Source organism: Lepus europaeus, chromosome 10, assembly GCF_033115175.1.
Source record: "Lepus europaeus isolate LE1 chromosome 10, mLepTim1.pri, whole genome shotgun sequence".
Lineage (NCBI taxonomy): Eukaryota > Metazoa > Chordata > Mammalia > Lagomorpha > Leporidae > Lepus > Lepus europaeus.
This window is the reverse complement of record NC_084836.1, coordinates 91,588,919-91,602,681: the sequence shown is the minus strand read 5'-3', so window position 1 is coordinate 91,602,681 and position 13,763 is coordinate 91,588,919. Positions and strand designations below refer to the sequence as shown.

Below are 13,763 nucleotides of genomic sequence, written 5' to 3'. Positions count from 1 at the left end.
TAACCACTTATGACCACTTAAATGAAAATGGATTAAAATTTAAAATTGCATGCTTCTTATATGCTACCCACATTTCAAGTTATTCATTAGCCCTAGGAGGTCATGGTGACCTTGCTTGGCAGAGCCCACCTGGCACAATTCCATCTCATGGAAAATCTACTGGGCAACATTGAACTAGTCTAAGACCTTGCTGAATTGTCATTGGATCTAAATGAGATAGTATTTGTTAAATTCCTTTGTAATAGCCCTAAATTAAAGATTTGTTTATTTATTTGAAAGTTAGAGTTACACAGAAGGGGGTGGGAATCCCTAGATGGCCACAATGACCAGGACACAGAGCCAAGCTAAAGCCAGGAGCCAAGAGCTTCTTCCAGGTCTCCCACATGGATAGCAGGGGCTCAAGCACTTGGGCCATCTTCTGCTGCTTTCCCAGGCCATTAGCACAGAGCTAGATTGGAAATAGAACAGCCAGGACATGAAGCGGCACCCATATGGGATGCCAGTGTTGCAGGAGGCAGCTTTACCTGGTATATGCCACAATGCCAGCCCCAACAGCCCTAAATTAAATGGTAGCTGTTTTCATGTAATTTATGACCAATTAATTGTTTAGCATTTTACTTGTCTAAGGTACTCAGACTTTCTCAACTTTTGTTCTTTGAGAGTCTTGTAAGGTAGGTGGTGTCAGTTTTCTGGATTTTCAGATAGGAAAAATGAACATCCGTGAGGTGAATTGGCATGGCTATCAAAATTCTCCAGCGGGTGCCTGGTGCAGTGGCTGGAATTCAACACTAGGAACGATTAACCACAAGGCCATTGTGCCAGTCCACTATGGTGCACCATCTCCTCTGAAGGGACTCTTTCTCAGACAGAACAAGACTCATGATGGAGCACAGAAGCCATCAATCCATTTCACTCCTTACTGTATTGCAATCTGTCTTTCCAGTTGCAAACACAAAGGAACCCATGAACAATTCCTGTTTAAATAAAATGGAGTTAGAAGTTTCGTTATCTAGTCCAAAATTGCCATCCTTGGCTGGTAATAAGACTTGGCTACACCCTATTTGAAGATACAAATTCCACAATGTAAAGATACAGAGAGTTGCAGTGAACTTGAGTAGCGATGCTAACAGAGAAAGGGTAAGAATAAGCACAAATTATAGTTAAAATAAAATGACCTATTACCTGGTTCCTGCGCCCAAATGCTTTCCTTTTCTTCACTCAGAGTATTCCGTGTTTTATTCTTTCTAATACAGGGGATTACAATCATTTTACTTAAGGGAATAACTTTTAAAATTTAAAGAAGAAAGGGAAAATACTTTTAGTTTATGTCATTTTGAAAGTTATTTGAATCTTTTAAAGATAGGTTGTGATGCTGAATAGTGGTGATACTGAATACCAAATACCAAAAATAACACACAGCTTAAAAGTATGTTCTCTCCTTGAAGAGATGGAGAAGCACCTTGTTTAGCCTGTACCAGTACCAACCTCTCAGAGCAGTGAGCCTTGAGCCAGGGCTAGCTTCCTGCAATGGGAATTCCAGCAAAAATGATTCTTCTATCTTATACAAAATGCCTTTTGTTTCCCATAATTTCATTGGGTTCACAAAAGGAGTTCCTGGTCCTTTCCAGTCCTTCTCTCCCAGTGGCCTAAGCAGAGTTGGGTTGGATGAGCCAACGTGGGCTCAAGCTCTAAGGTGTGACTATGACTTGCTCTAATCAAGTCACAGAGCATTCAAATTCTGGGACCCCTGGAGGAAACTCTGTTGTGGTTTGTTTCCTTACCAGAAAGTTTTTTATTCTTTTAACCATTTGGTAACTGCAAAGCAAAGAGATTTGCAAAAGAGAGAAAGAGCCCAGTTTTCTTTTACAATTTTCCCTGCAGTACTGCCATCTGGAGGAGAATTTTCCCCATGATGGGACCTAGGCTGTTACTTCCTTGAACTGGTTGGGGAGCCACAATGTCTGGTCAAGAAGTATCCATATGAAACTTAAAACTGTTGTTAGGGATAAAAGAACAGAGATTGTGTTCCTTTATGTTTGCTACTGGGAGGTGAAGAGAAACCCATGGATTATGTTTTAGTTTCTTTGAACTGATTGCCACTGCCCATCCCATTCACCCTCTGGTGTTTTTTGTGGGTAGTTTGAACACATTGGGTCTGAAAACCTTTCAGGCACAGTTGATGAGCTTATTGTAGGTTTTGTTGTGCGGTTGGTTTTGTTGTGATCCCCACCTCACACACACACACACACACACACAGAATTTCTGTCCTGGCAATTGCTCCTCCTAACAACTGATACGTTTTATCTTAGGATCTGGGTGGGCTCCAGGTAAATATTTTTTTTCCTTTTTCACTTTTGTTGCAAGGGAGCCCCAGAACCGAATTGTCATCCTATTCTTTTTTTTTTTTTTTTTTTGACAGGCAGAGTTAGAGAGAGAGAGAGACAGAGAGAAAGGTCTTCCTTCCGTTGGTTTACTCTCCTAATGGCCGCTATGGCAGGTGCTGCACCAATCCGAAGCCAGGAGCTGGGTGCTTCCTCCTGATTTCCCATGTGGGTGCAGGGACCCAAGCACTTAGGCCATCCTCCGCTGCTCTTCTGGGCCACAGCAGAGAGCTGGACTATAAGAGGAGAAACCGGGACTAGTACCCGGCGCCCCAACCAGGACTAGAACCTGGGGTGCCAGCGCCGCAGGCTGGTAGGGTTAACCAAGTGAGCCACAGCACTGGCCCATCCTATTCTTTTTTAAAAGCAATTTATTTATTATTTTGAAAGGTAGAGTTACAGAGAGCGGGAGGATAGGGAGCTCTTCCATCCACTGTGACTGGTTTGAACTAAGTTATAGAGAATTCAAATTCTGGGGCCCCTGGGGGAAGCTCTATTGTGGTTTGTTTCCTACCAGAAAGCTTTTTTTTTTTTTTTAACCATTTGGTAACTTCAAAGCAAACAGATTTACAAAGGAGAAAGAGCCCAGTTTCCTTTTGTAATCTCCCCCGCAGTGCTGGGATCTGAAGGAGAATTTTCCCCATGATGGGACCTAGGTTGTTACTTCCTTGATCTGGTCAGGAAGCCAAATGGCTGAAATGGCATGGGATGTGCCAGGTCAATGCCAGGAGCCAGAAGCTTCTTCTGGGTCTCTCACTTGGGTGCAGGGTCCCAGGAACTTGGGCACTCTCCTGCAGCTTTTCCAGGCACATTAGCAGGGGATTGAATTGGAAGTGGAGCAGCTGCGACTCAAACCAGTACTGACATGGGATGCTAGCATTGGAGGCCATGGTTTAACCCACTGTACCACAGTGCTGGCCCCTAAAATTGGCATCTTCTTCTAATTATAATAGGATCTTATGACAGGCATTTCTGAGATCTACCTTTATGTCTCTATTTTACTGCTCTCCTGTATTTTTCTTCTCCTTGCTCAGATTTCTTATCCTATTTTGAGAATGATTTCTTTGCAATGGCATCCAAATGTTACTCCTGATACAGTTGGGAAATCCAAGAGATACCTTAAGGCTTCCTCCTTTTAAAATGAGTTTGTACGGATTGGAAAAAGTTGCCCATTCCTCTAGGCAGACAACCTCAACACATTGCCCTTTTTCAGATCTGAATGATTCAGATCCTTTACCCTGCCATTCTCTCACTGTCCATCAGACTCCGCTTTTTACTTCCATCTTTGTCTGGCTTTTTTCCATGGTTTAGCATTGCAATCACCCCTCACAGATGTTTTCAACTACTATGTCTTATTTCCTGTTTTGTTGGCCAGAAAATCACGTCTATCCTAAGCATGTTTTATAACTTAAGGATAAAAATCACAAAATTGATTCCTAAATATAATAGGAATCCAATGAATCACTTTATTGAACTGCTTAGAATTTTAAAGAATCAACCTTGCTGCTGTGAGAAGAAAGAAAGGTGGGAAGATCAATCCACAAGAGAGGTGATGCTGGCCTGGAGCAAGGTGCTAGTATTGGAGATAGAATAAAATGATAATATGGAAAATGCTATGGAAGTAGACTTATTAGTGGAGATGAGAGAAAGTCACTTATTTTCAGTAAGTGAGTAAATGCTACTGATATTGATTGAACCAATGGAGTCCTAATGGAAAAAGCTTGCAGAGAAGGTACGTAATATGGAATTTGTAGTCATGCTAATTTTGGGACATCCAAGTAGCAATAAAAAGGAGAGAGTAAATATCTGAATTTGAAACTTAAATAGCAAATAGGTGATATTGAATTTATGAAATTAAATGAAATCTAAAAACACAATGGAAATGATAATTCTCAGAATCAGATCCTGGGAAAATATGGAAGGTTGAGTGCAGAAGGAAACAAGAAATGAGATTCTGGGAATGGAGCACTATTAGGATATCAAGATTGGAGAATGATTCAAGGAGGGAATAGTCAGCCACTCAGAGTTCAAATCAGATGAGAAAAAGGAAGGTGTGCACTGCATTTGGCAGCATGGGGAACTTGTCAAAGAAGTTTTAGAGATTGAATAGAGTTGATCAAAGATAGTATAGAAAAAAGAAGTAGTGAACAGATTGAATATGGATAGACTTTTCTCAGCATAACGTCCTGAATGGAATCGGCTATATGGGCAGAACATAAAGTGGAAATGGAAAAAACTCAGAAGCCTTTGTGTATGATAGCAATGATCTCTCACAGAGGTGGGGAAACCCTGGTATGTGATGGGACAGAAGTCCTTGTGTAGGTAAAAAGAAACTGAATCCAGAGCAGAAGTGGGGGAACTGACCTGGATGAGGAAAGCTTGCCTTGTTAGGAGGGAGGATGAGGACAGGTTTCCATCTGACGGCTTCTCCTTACTCAGTGAAGCCCTAGAAGTGGCTAAAGGTGAATAAATCTCAACAAAAGCAGTGAAATAGCCCCCTCACAAAGTGCAAACCTATTAAGAATGGAATGGAAGATGGAAATTCACTGGACTGTCTATTTGAGATGTGTAACCTTAAAGACAGATAATTCAATTTTGTGATTTTTGTCCTTAAGTTCAATAGTAAACCATCATTAGGATAAGCTTGATTTTCTGGCCAACAAAACAGGAAATAAAACATGGGACCTGAGAACATCTGTGAGGGACTGATTGTAATATTTGACCATGGAAATAAGCCAGAGAAAGATGGAAGTAAAAAAAGGAGGCGTCTGATGGGGAGTGAGAGGCTGGTAGGGCGAATGATGAGAAAGTTGCAAAAAAGTCAGATGAATATAGGAGAGTGAGGACTCTAGTGGTAGGGCCCAGAAGGATCAGATAAAATGGCCTATGACTGGGATGTTAGAATTATGATTTCCAAGTGATGATGACAAGCTCTGGGAGCACCTTCAGGAAAAGGAAGAAAAACAGCATTGTGCTTAAAGAAATCAAGAAAGTGAAGGTTCAGCCTCACAAAAAATTTGAAAGCTATTCTTATTTATTGCATATACAAGCGTGTTTCAGAACATTGCTAAAAAATGGGACTACATGATGTTTATTTGGTGCAAAACAGTTTTGAAATTGTATAGATAAGGGTACTTCAAAAAGGTCATGGAAAATAGTTATTATTAAAAAATTACATATGGATTTTAAAATACTTGTACCAAAATAAATTATTTTATTTACATCCTTCTGTGAACTTTTTGAAGTACTCTTATATTTCATAGGTCATCTCAAATACTTATTTGAAACTGGGTGATAGGGCACATGTGCATAATGATGGTAGACAATTCATTGAGGTTCCACTCTGTAAATACCATTTGGGGACATACTTTTGAACGCTGTGCACCAGAATTCTTCATTATCATCAAGATATTGCTTGGGAAGTATTCAGAAATGTATTAATTCCTGTATCTTTATTAGTTGATAATTCTCATTCCTTAATCAATAGCCATATAGGATTCCTTATGGCCTGTTGTGTAAAGCCGTGTGCCTTTTGTTTGGCATGCAAGTCCCTTCTAAGGACATAGCTCATTTTCATGGATTCCATGGCATCTCCTACCACACCAGACTAGAAGGCCTCAGAGCCAAGTCATCTTTTTTTTTAGAACATGATCCAACTACATGCTGTCAGGCTTTTTTTTTTTTCTTTAGGGATTTATTTATTTATTTGAATGAGTTATGCAGAGTTAAGCAGAGAGAGAGAGAGAGAGAGACACAGGGGGAGAGAGAGAGAGAGAGGGAAAGAGAGAGAGAGGTCTTCCATTCACTGGTTCAATCCCCAACTGGCTGCAATGATCAGAGCTGTGCTGATCCAAAGCTAGGAGCTTCCTCTGGGTCTCCCACATGGATGCAGGGGCCCAAGGACTTAGGCCATCCTCTACTGCTTTCCCAGGCCACAGCAGAGAGCTGGATCGGAAGTGGAGCAGCCAGGATTTGAACCTGTGCCCATATGGTATGCCAGCACTGCAGGCAGCAGTTTTACTTGCTATGCCATAGCACCAGCCCCTCTGTCTGTCTTTATCAATGCTCTTCTGGCTATCTGGAAGGAAGACTCATCTCAGAGAGCAATTTCTGGGTTAAGCCTTTTATAAAAGGTTGAACGTTTAAAAATGCCATTTGAAGGAGTAAAAAATGCCACATACTGGCAATTTGATATACCTAATAATTTGCTACCACAATTACAAATTTGAGCTATACCTTATTGGCTACTGCTTCTGAATTGTAACTCTGTACCATGTGCTTTTTTGAAGGTCTTTTTCCAGGAGAAGGCAAATAGTAAATGGTAGAACTGGATTTTGATTCCAAACACAAAAATCACAACATACCCCTTAGTTTGTCTTATTCCTTGCAGTGTATAGCACATGTCTAATATCAGACAGGAATATGTGTGGTAACTCATCATCTACTGGAAGACTGCCCACACAAACTGAAAGCTGGTTTTGTTCAATGACTCCATTCTGCCGTTTTATGACCCCATTCTGCCATTTTATGATGGCCCAGTATCTTGACATTGGGTTTACTTTGGTGAATATCACTGCTTCCCTGAAATTTAGAAAGATAAATTGTGATGGGAGAAACTGTGTGTGAAATACCCTTAAAATCTTATCCTGTAATTGCTGTTTATTTGTTTTAAGAACTGCCTTGATCCGTGTTTATCAGACAGATTTCTAACTGCTAGTATTACAATGATCTAGAAACATAGATTCTTTAGATCATGACAAGACCCATTGATTTTTTTTAAGCTTGGATGCCAAGTCTTGGTGTAATGCAGAGTGCACAGGGCATCTGGGTTCATTCCCTGAACACCTTTTTACTCTCACTGGCAGAGAATTTTCCTGGCATTCCTCAACACAGTGGTGCTCTTTTACTAAAGACCAAGAATCTGTTGGTCTTTAGTAAAACATCTTTAGTAAAAACATTACAGCATCGCTGTTCTGGTGCCCCAAATTTGGCTAACATTCCTTCCTGATTCAAATTTTCAAATTTCGGATCCGTAGTTGTCACTGTGTTTCTGGTGTCAAAAGTCCATAGCAGGGGTGCTCAGACTTTAGTGTGTCTCAGGATCATTTGGGGAGTTGTTAGAACACAGACTGCTGGACCGTATCCCCAGGTTCTATGATCAGTCCATCTGGGTGAGGGTCCTAGGTTGTGGACTTCAGAACCTAGGATCACATTGATGCTGCTGGTTTAGGAATACACTGGTGCTAGGAATATACTCTGAATAGCTCAAAGTACTGCTGTAGACCTTCTTTATAGGACACCAAATGAGATTGGCTAAAAAAGCAAAAATTTCAGCAATTTTCTGAGTAAGTATCTGAATACTGAATTTTGCAGATAAAAAAATCCCTACAACAGTGACTTTTAAAAAATATTTCTAATTGACATTATATTAACTACAGACAATGGTTCCTCTTGTATGGAAGACCAGCAGGCTGGAGCTTTGGATTCTTCTTTTTTCAGGAGTTCAAGGAAACTTTCTTCTCTTTGATGTTCTGAACGTGTGCAGTTTGCTCTTGAATCTGTTCTAGAGGAAAATACTATATTAAATTGATCAGTCTTTCAATGCAAATTGGAATGCAGAGTTTTCAAAATGATAATGTTCTGTGTTATAATAAGAAATGTGTTTATTAGAATCAAAATGCAAAAGGATGATTTCTCATTTTCCTATGTTTAGAGGCTCAAAGATATTTGCATTTTTATTAGATTCAAAATAATATGAGTCATGAAGATCAACATATTTCTTTCACACAGGAATCCTTTGTGTTTGAACCCAACTGCCTCTTCAAAGTGGATGAATTTGGTTTTTTCCTGACATGGAAAAGTGAGGGCAAGGTATGTGTGAGACATTGAGTTGTCCCTACTTTCTGCATTAAGCCATTTCATTCCTCAGCAAGTAGACCCAAATGTCTCTTGAGAGCATTGCTCCTGTACTTATCCATTCATTCAAAAATTTGAAAGACAGGTTGCAAGTTCCAGGCTTTGGAGATCAAGGACATTGTCCTATCCCTTGTAGATTCAAACCTAGGAGCAAAGTCAGGCATTACCAAAGAGTCATAAGCCACTGTGTGTTGTGAAACAGCAGTTCCAATTTTTACACAACTGAAAACTGAAAGGTCTGCTTTAACTTTGGAAATTAAAAAGATTTCCTAGTAGAAGAGGTGTCAAATTGAAATCTAAATGTCGCATTAAAGGAGTTTTCATCTTGTTATAACCTGGAACTTAATTTGATATATGGCACAGTGTACATATTTAATGAACATTGGAACTATATTTAAGAAAAGTAGAATTAGAATTATATAATGGTATTATTTCCACTTAACATTTTATTGACGAATATACTTAGTGGCATACAGACATTATTAATAATATTATATGCATAAAATGCAGTATTTTGTAAACATTTTAGAAACGATTATTCAGAGTCGTGTTCATATAGTATTTGAAATAGAAAGTTTAGGTTCTTGATTATTTCTGATTTTTGGAAAGAATGTTTTCACTCCTTCTAACATATTGCAATTAGTGTTGCTTTCATCATCAGAAAACATTTGCTCAGCTCTTAGTCTGCGCCATAGGTTTGGCAGAATTCAAGTTCATTACTGTGTTGTATTCTCTCTCTTCAGGAAGGACAAGTGCTAGAATGCTCCCTCATCAACAGTGTTCGGTTGGGAGCCGTCCCAAAGGTACCTGTGATTGGAGTTTGCTAGATTTATGCAGATTGGAAATGGTCTTCAAAATGCTGCTTAACCTGTTACTACCCCCAAATCACCACCCGAGAATTAAGAACAGATACATTTAGAAATCTTCTTATCTGTAACTGTTGAGAGATTTGGATTGTGTTATCTTTAAAGATGTTATTAACCTTTGAAAACCAAGACCCTGGCATAATACCAACATCAAAGAAACAATTCCTGTAACTCAGAAATTAATTTGATAACACACTCCCGTTTTTGTTGATTCGCTTCTCATTTGTGGTTGAGTGGAAATGGCTCAAGCAGTTCCACATCTGCGCACCTGTGCATGCAGACATTGGCTCCCTATGAAGGCTCAATTTTCCTTTCAGAGAAAAAAAAAACTAACAGAGCATATAGATTGGACTACTTCACAGTGACTGATTTGTTTGCAAGAGACACTTTTGCATACTGGTGCTAGGAATTTTTAAGAGGTTTCCTTCTAGAATATTCTAGTGCAATATTTCTTCCTTTTTCTTAATAGTTCTGAGGAGTTTTAGCTGCTCAAAACAAAATTACATTCTTCATGTTGTTTTTATTTTTTAAGCTGCCCTATTTTTTTGTTAGTTAAAATTTCTGTGTAACTGTATGTTGAGACTTCTTCCAAGTTCTGATGAAGAACAAAGATGCTATTATATTTACCATTACGGTAAACTTTCGTGGCCTTCATAGGATGCTTTGGCTTCCAGAAATGACAGTACTCCTGAAAGACATAATCTCATTTTTGAGAATGACGTGTGGAAGCTGGGTTTAGTAATGTGCTATTTATGACTGTTCTCTGAGGAGAGGCCTCTATGATTTTTGTGAATATAAGCAGATCCCAATCCGAGACTCTCCTAATCCATTGCCAAATTCCAGGTCCTGCAATAATAACTACCAAAAATCTAAACAAAGACTCTCCTACATAATATTCTAAATGGAAACTTTTACGATACTTTCTAATCAAGGAATTTCAGATAATATGCAGTGTTACACATTTCACTAGATATCTGGGCACTTAAAATAGGATAAAAAATTTTCCTTTATGTATGTTTTATGTCAAAAGTGGTGTCTTTTTATCATGTTTCTTTCTTCATGTTCTGTAATTTAACCTGTTTTTTTCCTATTTGTATACTTCTGTGTAGGATCCCAAAATCCTTGCTGCTCTTGAAGCTGTTGGAAAATCAGAAAATGATCTGGAAGGGCGGATAGTTTGTGTCTGCAGTGGTACAGATCTGGTGAACATTAGTTTCACCTATATGGTGGCCGAAAATCCAGAAGTAACTAAGGTAGCCCCCAAACAGCTCCCTTCCTGCCCGCCTTGTGTGTATAAGTTAATTTTTTGTGTGTGGTCATGTGTCACTTACCAACAGGGATGCATTCTGAGAAATACATCATTAAGTGATTTAACTGTATGAATAGTGAGAGTACTTATACAAACCTAGATGGTACAGGCCAGTCACTCAATATGGCCATGCAGTATGCTGACAGTCCTGTGAGCCCAAGTCATAAGAAATTGTATTCCTGGTCTGTTTTTTATAAAAGTCAGTGAGAGGATGTAAGCATTCTTTTAAGAAAAGCAAATTAAAATATACACAGATAATTTAACTGGAAGCATATACATGTGTTCAGTTTTCAGTCTTTTAATGTTAAGACCAAAACCTTTTTTCTAAGTATAGGTGTGTTGGTTGAGGTCTATGTCTTTTTGGCTCATCCCTCACCCCTAATGCACTATCTCAGGTATCTGCTTCATTTCAGGACACTCATGGATCCAAGTGCAATTATGTGTAAAATCCTAGAATTTTGTGAGTTCTTTCCCCAATCCTTTAGTATTTTTGTTCACACAGAGTTTGAGGAAACTTTTTTTATAGCAATTTGTCCTTAAAATAATCTTTCCAAAATATTCAAGTAAAGAAACAAACACCTTCTTTCTTTCCCCAAAAGGATTTCATTGGCTTATGTAATCTTTCATTGCAACTGACATAAACAAATTTGGAAACAAACATATGTTATTCATAGTGGGCTTGCAAAGTAGGAGCAAAAGTATACTATGGATTGGAAAGTAACTCCCTAACTCTGTGAGTTCAGCATTCCCTGGGTGATCGATGTGTTTTGCTTGGCTTATTGTGGTACCTTCGCATCACTATAACTAAATATCATCTGGTAAGGCCATAGGATGGAATGGCAGAGTGTGGACAGTGGGAGGATTGTATGGTGAGCCAGGAGGCAGAGAGGCTGGACGCTGCTTCTCCTTTATAATCAATCCTCTTGTGAAAACCACCTTCTGAGGGTGTGTTCCCTATAATGTAAGATCCTCCCATGAGGCCCACCTCCTAACACCCTCATTGGATTAAGCTTCCACTCTTAGCACCACTTTTAAGACTTTGGGTATTAAGTATCTTCATGAATTGAGGAAGCAAATATTATTCAGTGCATAGCTCTTATGAACATTGGATGAGTCTTGGTGTGACCAGTGTGTGAGAGAAATATGTTAAGAAAGTTTGGAGTATAGAACCTACTGATGAATATTCTATGAGATTTTTGAGTTTCTTCAAACATTTAATTGAGGCAAAGGGACCAGCTTGCGTCTAAATGCACTCTACATGGACAACCAACTTTCACATAAAGGAAACTCTCCTGACTTTGAGCAAATCATTTTACCTTGGCTGAGAGTCTCTGTTTTTTTTTTCCCCCTTATCATTTCAAGCATTTACTTTAAGAGGCAGTAAAATTTTAGATGCAATATGAGGTTTTCAGAGTTGAGGTTTCAAATCAATATAAAATATTTTTTGGTGAGTATGACTCTGACAACATGATTGTGCTTTTTCCAATAAAAGATGACAGCATTATAAAAGACATCTTTGTACCTCAGCTTATATTTTCTTCAGTTGCCCTCTCATAGACTAAATAAGCATGATTTGCCACTCGACCTGTTTAGAAGGTTTAAGCTCAATTCTGTGTGATTTCTCCCTTTACTACATAGTACAGGATCCTTTAAAGTCCCAAATCAGAACTTTCACCCCTCTGTCAGCAAACTGTTTCTCTCCAGTCCTACCTTTACTAGTTCATTAACAAACTCTCCACCTCCAAAACAAATCCCAAATCCAGCTGCTTCTTACCATCGCCATCATTGTGATGGTCCAGGTCAATGTCATCTCTCCCTTTTCACTACAATAAGCTTCTAACTGGTGTCTTTGCTTTGACCTTGTCCCTGGTACTTTTTTTACCAAATGAGCAGCAGGAGAGAAGTTTTTAAAATGTAATTCAGAACTTCTCACTCCACAGCTCAGAACCCTCTGAGGCCCCGCTGGATGCCATCCTCGCCTCCCATCCCTCTTCTGCCTTCATCCCTCGTTTGTACTTTGTGTTTTCTTCCAGCCCCAGAGATTTTGCTTCTGCTGCTCCCTGTGCCTGGAATGCGCTTTCCCCAGTTATGTGCAAAAATTTCTCCCCGACATTCCTGACATCTCTGGTAGAACCTCACTTTAGCAGGGGTTCGTTGCTCCTTCCAATGTTAGGCAGCCCAGTTAGCCACATGGTCACGAGTGTACTGAGTTCTAAGCTATGATGTTTGGTAGGTGAGGTGTGTTAACTGCTGTTTTCAACTCCTGAGAGGTTTAGTAGGACATAACTCCATCATAAATCAAGGAGCATCTGAACAATGCCTACCAAGAATAAAATTTAATTAAATAAATTAGGCACAGTAGGGGGTTAATAGCAATTAATAATGAAACAGTTGTAACATACACTGTGATAAAATTGGCAGCATCACTACTCTTGCATGTCGGTGCCATTATCTAATAAAATGAAAGTTATCTGAACACAAGCACTGCAGTACCACAACAGTCAGTCTGATAACTAAATAACTAACAGGTAGATAGAGTATATAGTGTGGATATGCTGGACAAAGGCATAGTTCACATCCCAGACAGGATAGAGTGATCCAACATGAGATTTCTTTTTTTTTTTTTTTGATAGTGAGAGAGACAGAGAGAAAGGTCTTCCTTTGCCGTTGGTTCATCCTCCAATGGCCGCTGCGGCCGGTGTGCTGCAGCCAGCGCACCGCGCTGATCCGAAGCCAGGAGCCAGGTGCTTCTCCTGGTCTCCCATGGGGTGCAGGGCCCAAGCACTTGGGCCATCCTCCACTGCACTCCCTGGCCACAGCAGAGAGCTGGCCTGGAAGAGGGGCAACCGGGACAGAATCCGGCGCCCCGACCGGGACTAGAGCTCCGTGTGCCGGCGCCGCTAGGCGGAGGATTAGCCTGTTGAGCCACGGCGCCGGCACAACATGAGATTTCATCATACTCCTCAGAACAGAATGCAGTCTGAAACTTACAGTTGTTTCTGGAGTTTTCTATTTAATATTCTTGGATGAAGGTTAACTTCAGGTAACTAAAATTGTGTAAAAGAGAGCAGTGTATAAAGGGGCACCGCTGTGTAACTCTTAATATTGTGCACTTTAATTTCGTACAGTTTAGCCATTAAGGAAACTTAGGAAATGACCTTTTGACAACAAGACTGAAACAGTGTGATTCCATGATAGTTGAAAAGGATGAGAAAAATCTGGGATTCCATGGTGTTATTTTTACAGTCCCTTTTCAGGATGTAACCGGGCTACCGCTGCCATGAATCCATG

General features: G+C 39.7%; 1 protein-coding gene across 1 annotated transcript in view; it reads left to right on the top strand.

The window, feature by feature from the left end:
- The window catches only part of PLCB4 (phospholipase C beta 4), a 270,710-nt gene that overhangs the window by 117,494 nt on the left and 139,453 nt on the right, over positions 1–13,763 (top strand). Inside the window, exons 3-5 of the mRNA XM_062202283.1 lie at positions 8,172–8,252; positions 9,041–9,100; positions 10,273–10,416. Of these exons, the coding sequence (XP_062058267.1) occupies positions 8,172–8,252; positions 9,041–9,100; positions 10,273–10,416 (285 nt within the window). The remainder of the gene's footprint in view (positions 1–8,171; positions 8,253–9,040; positions 9,101–10,272; positions 10,417–13,763) is intronic.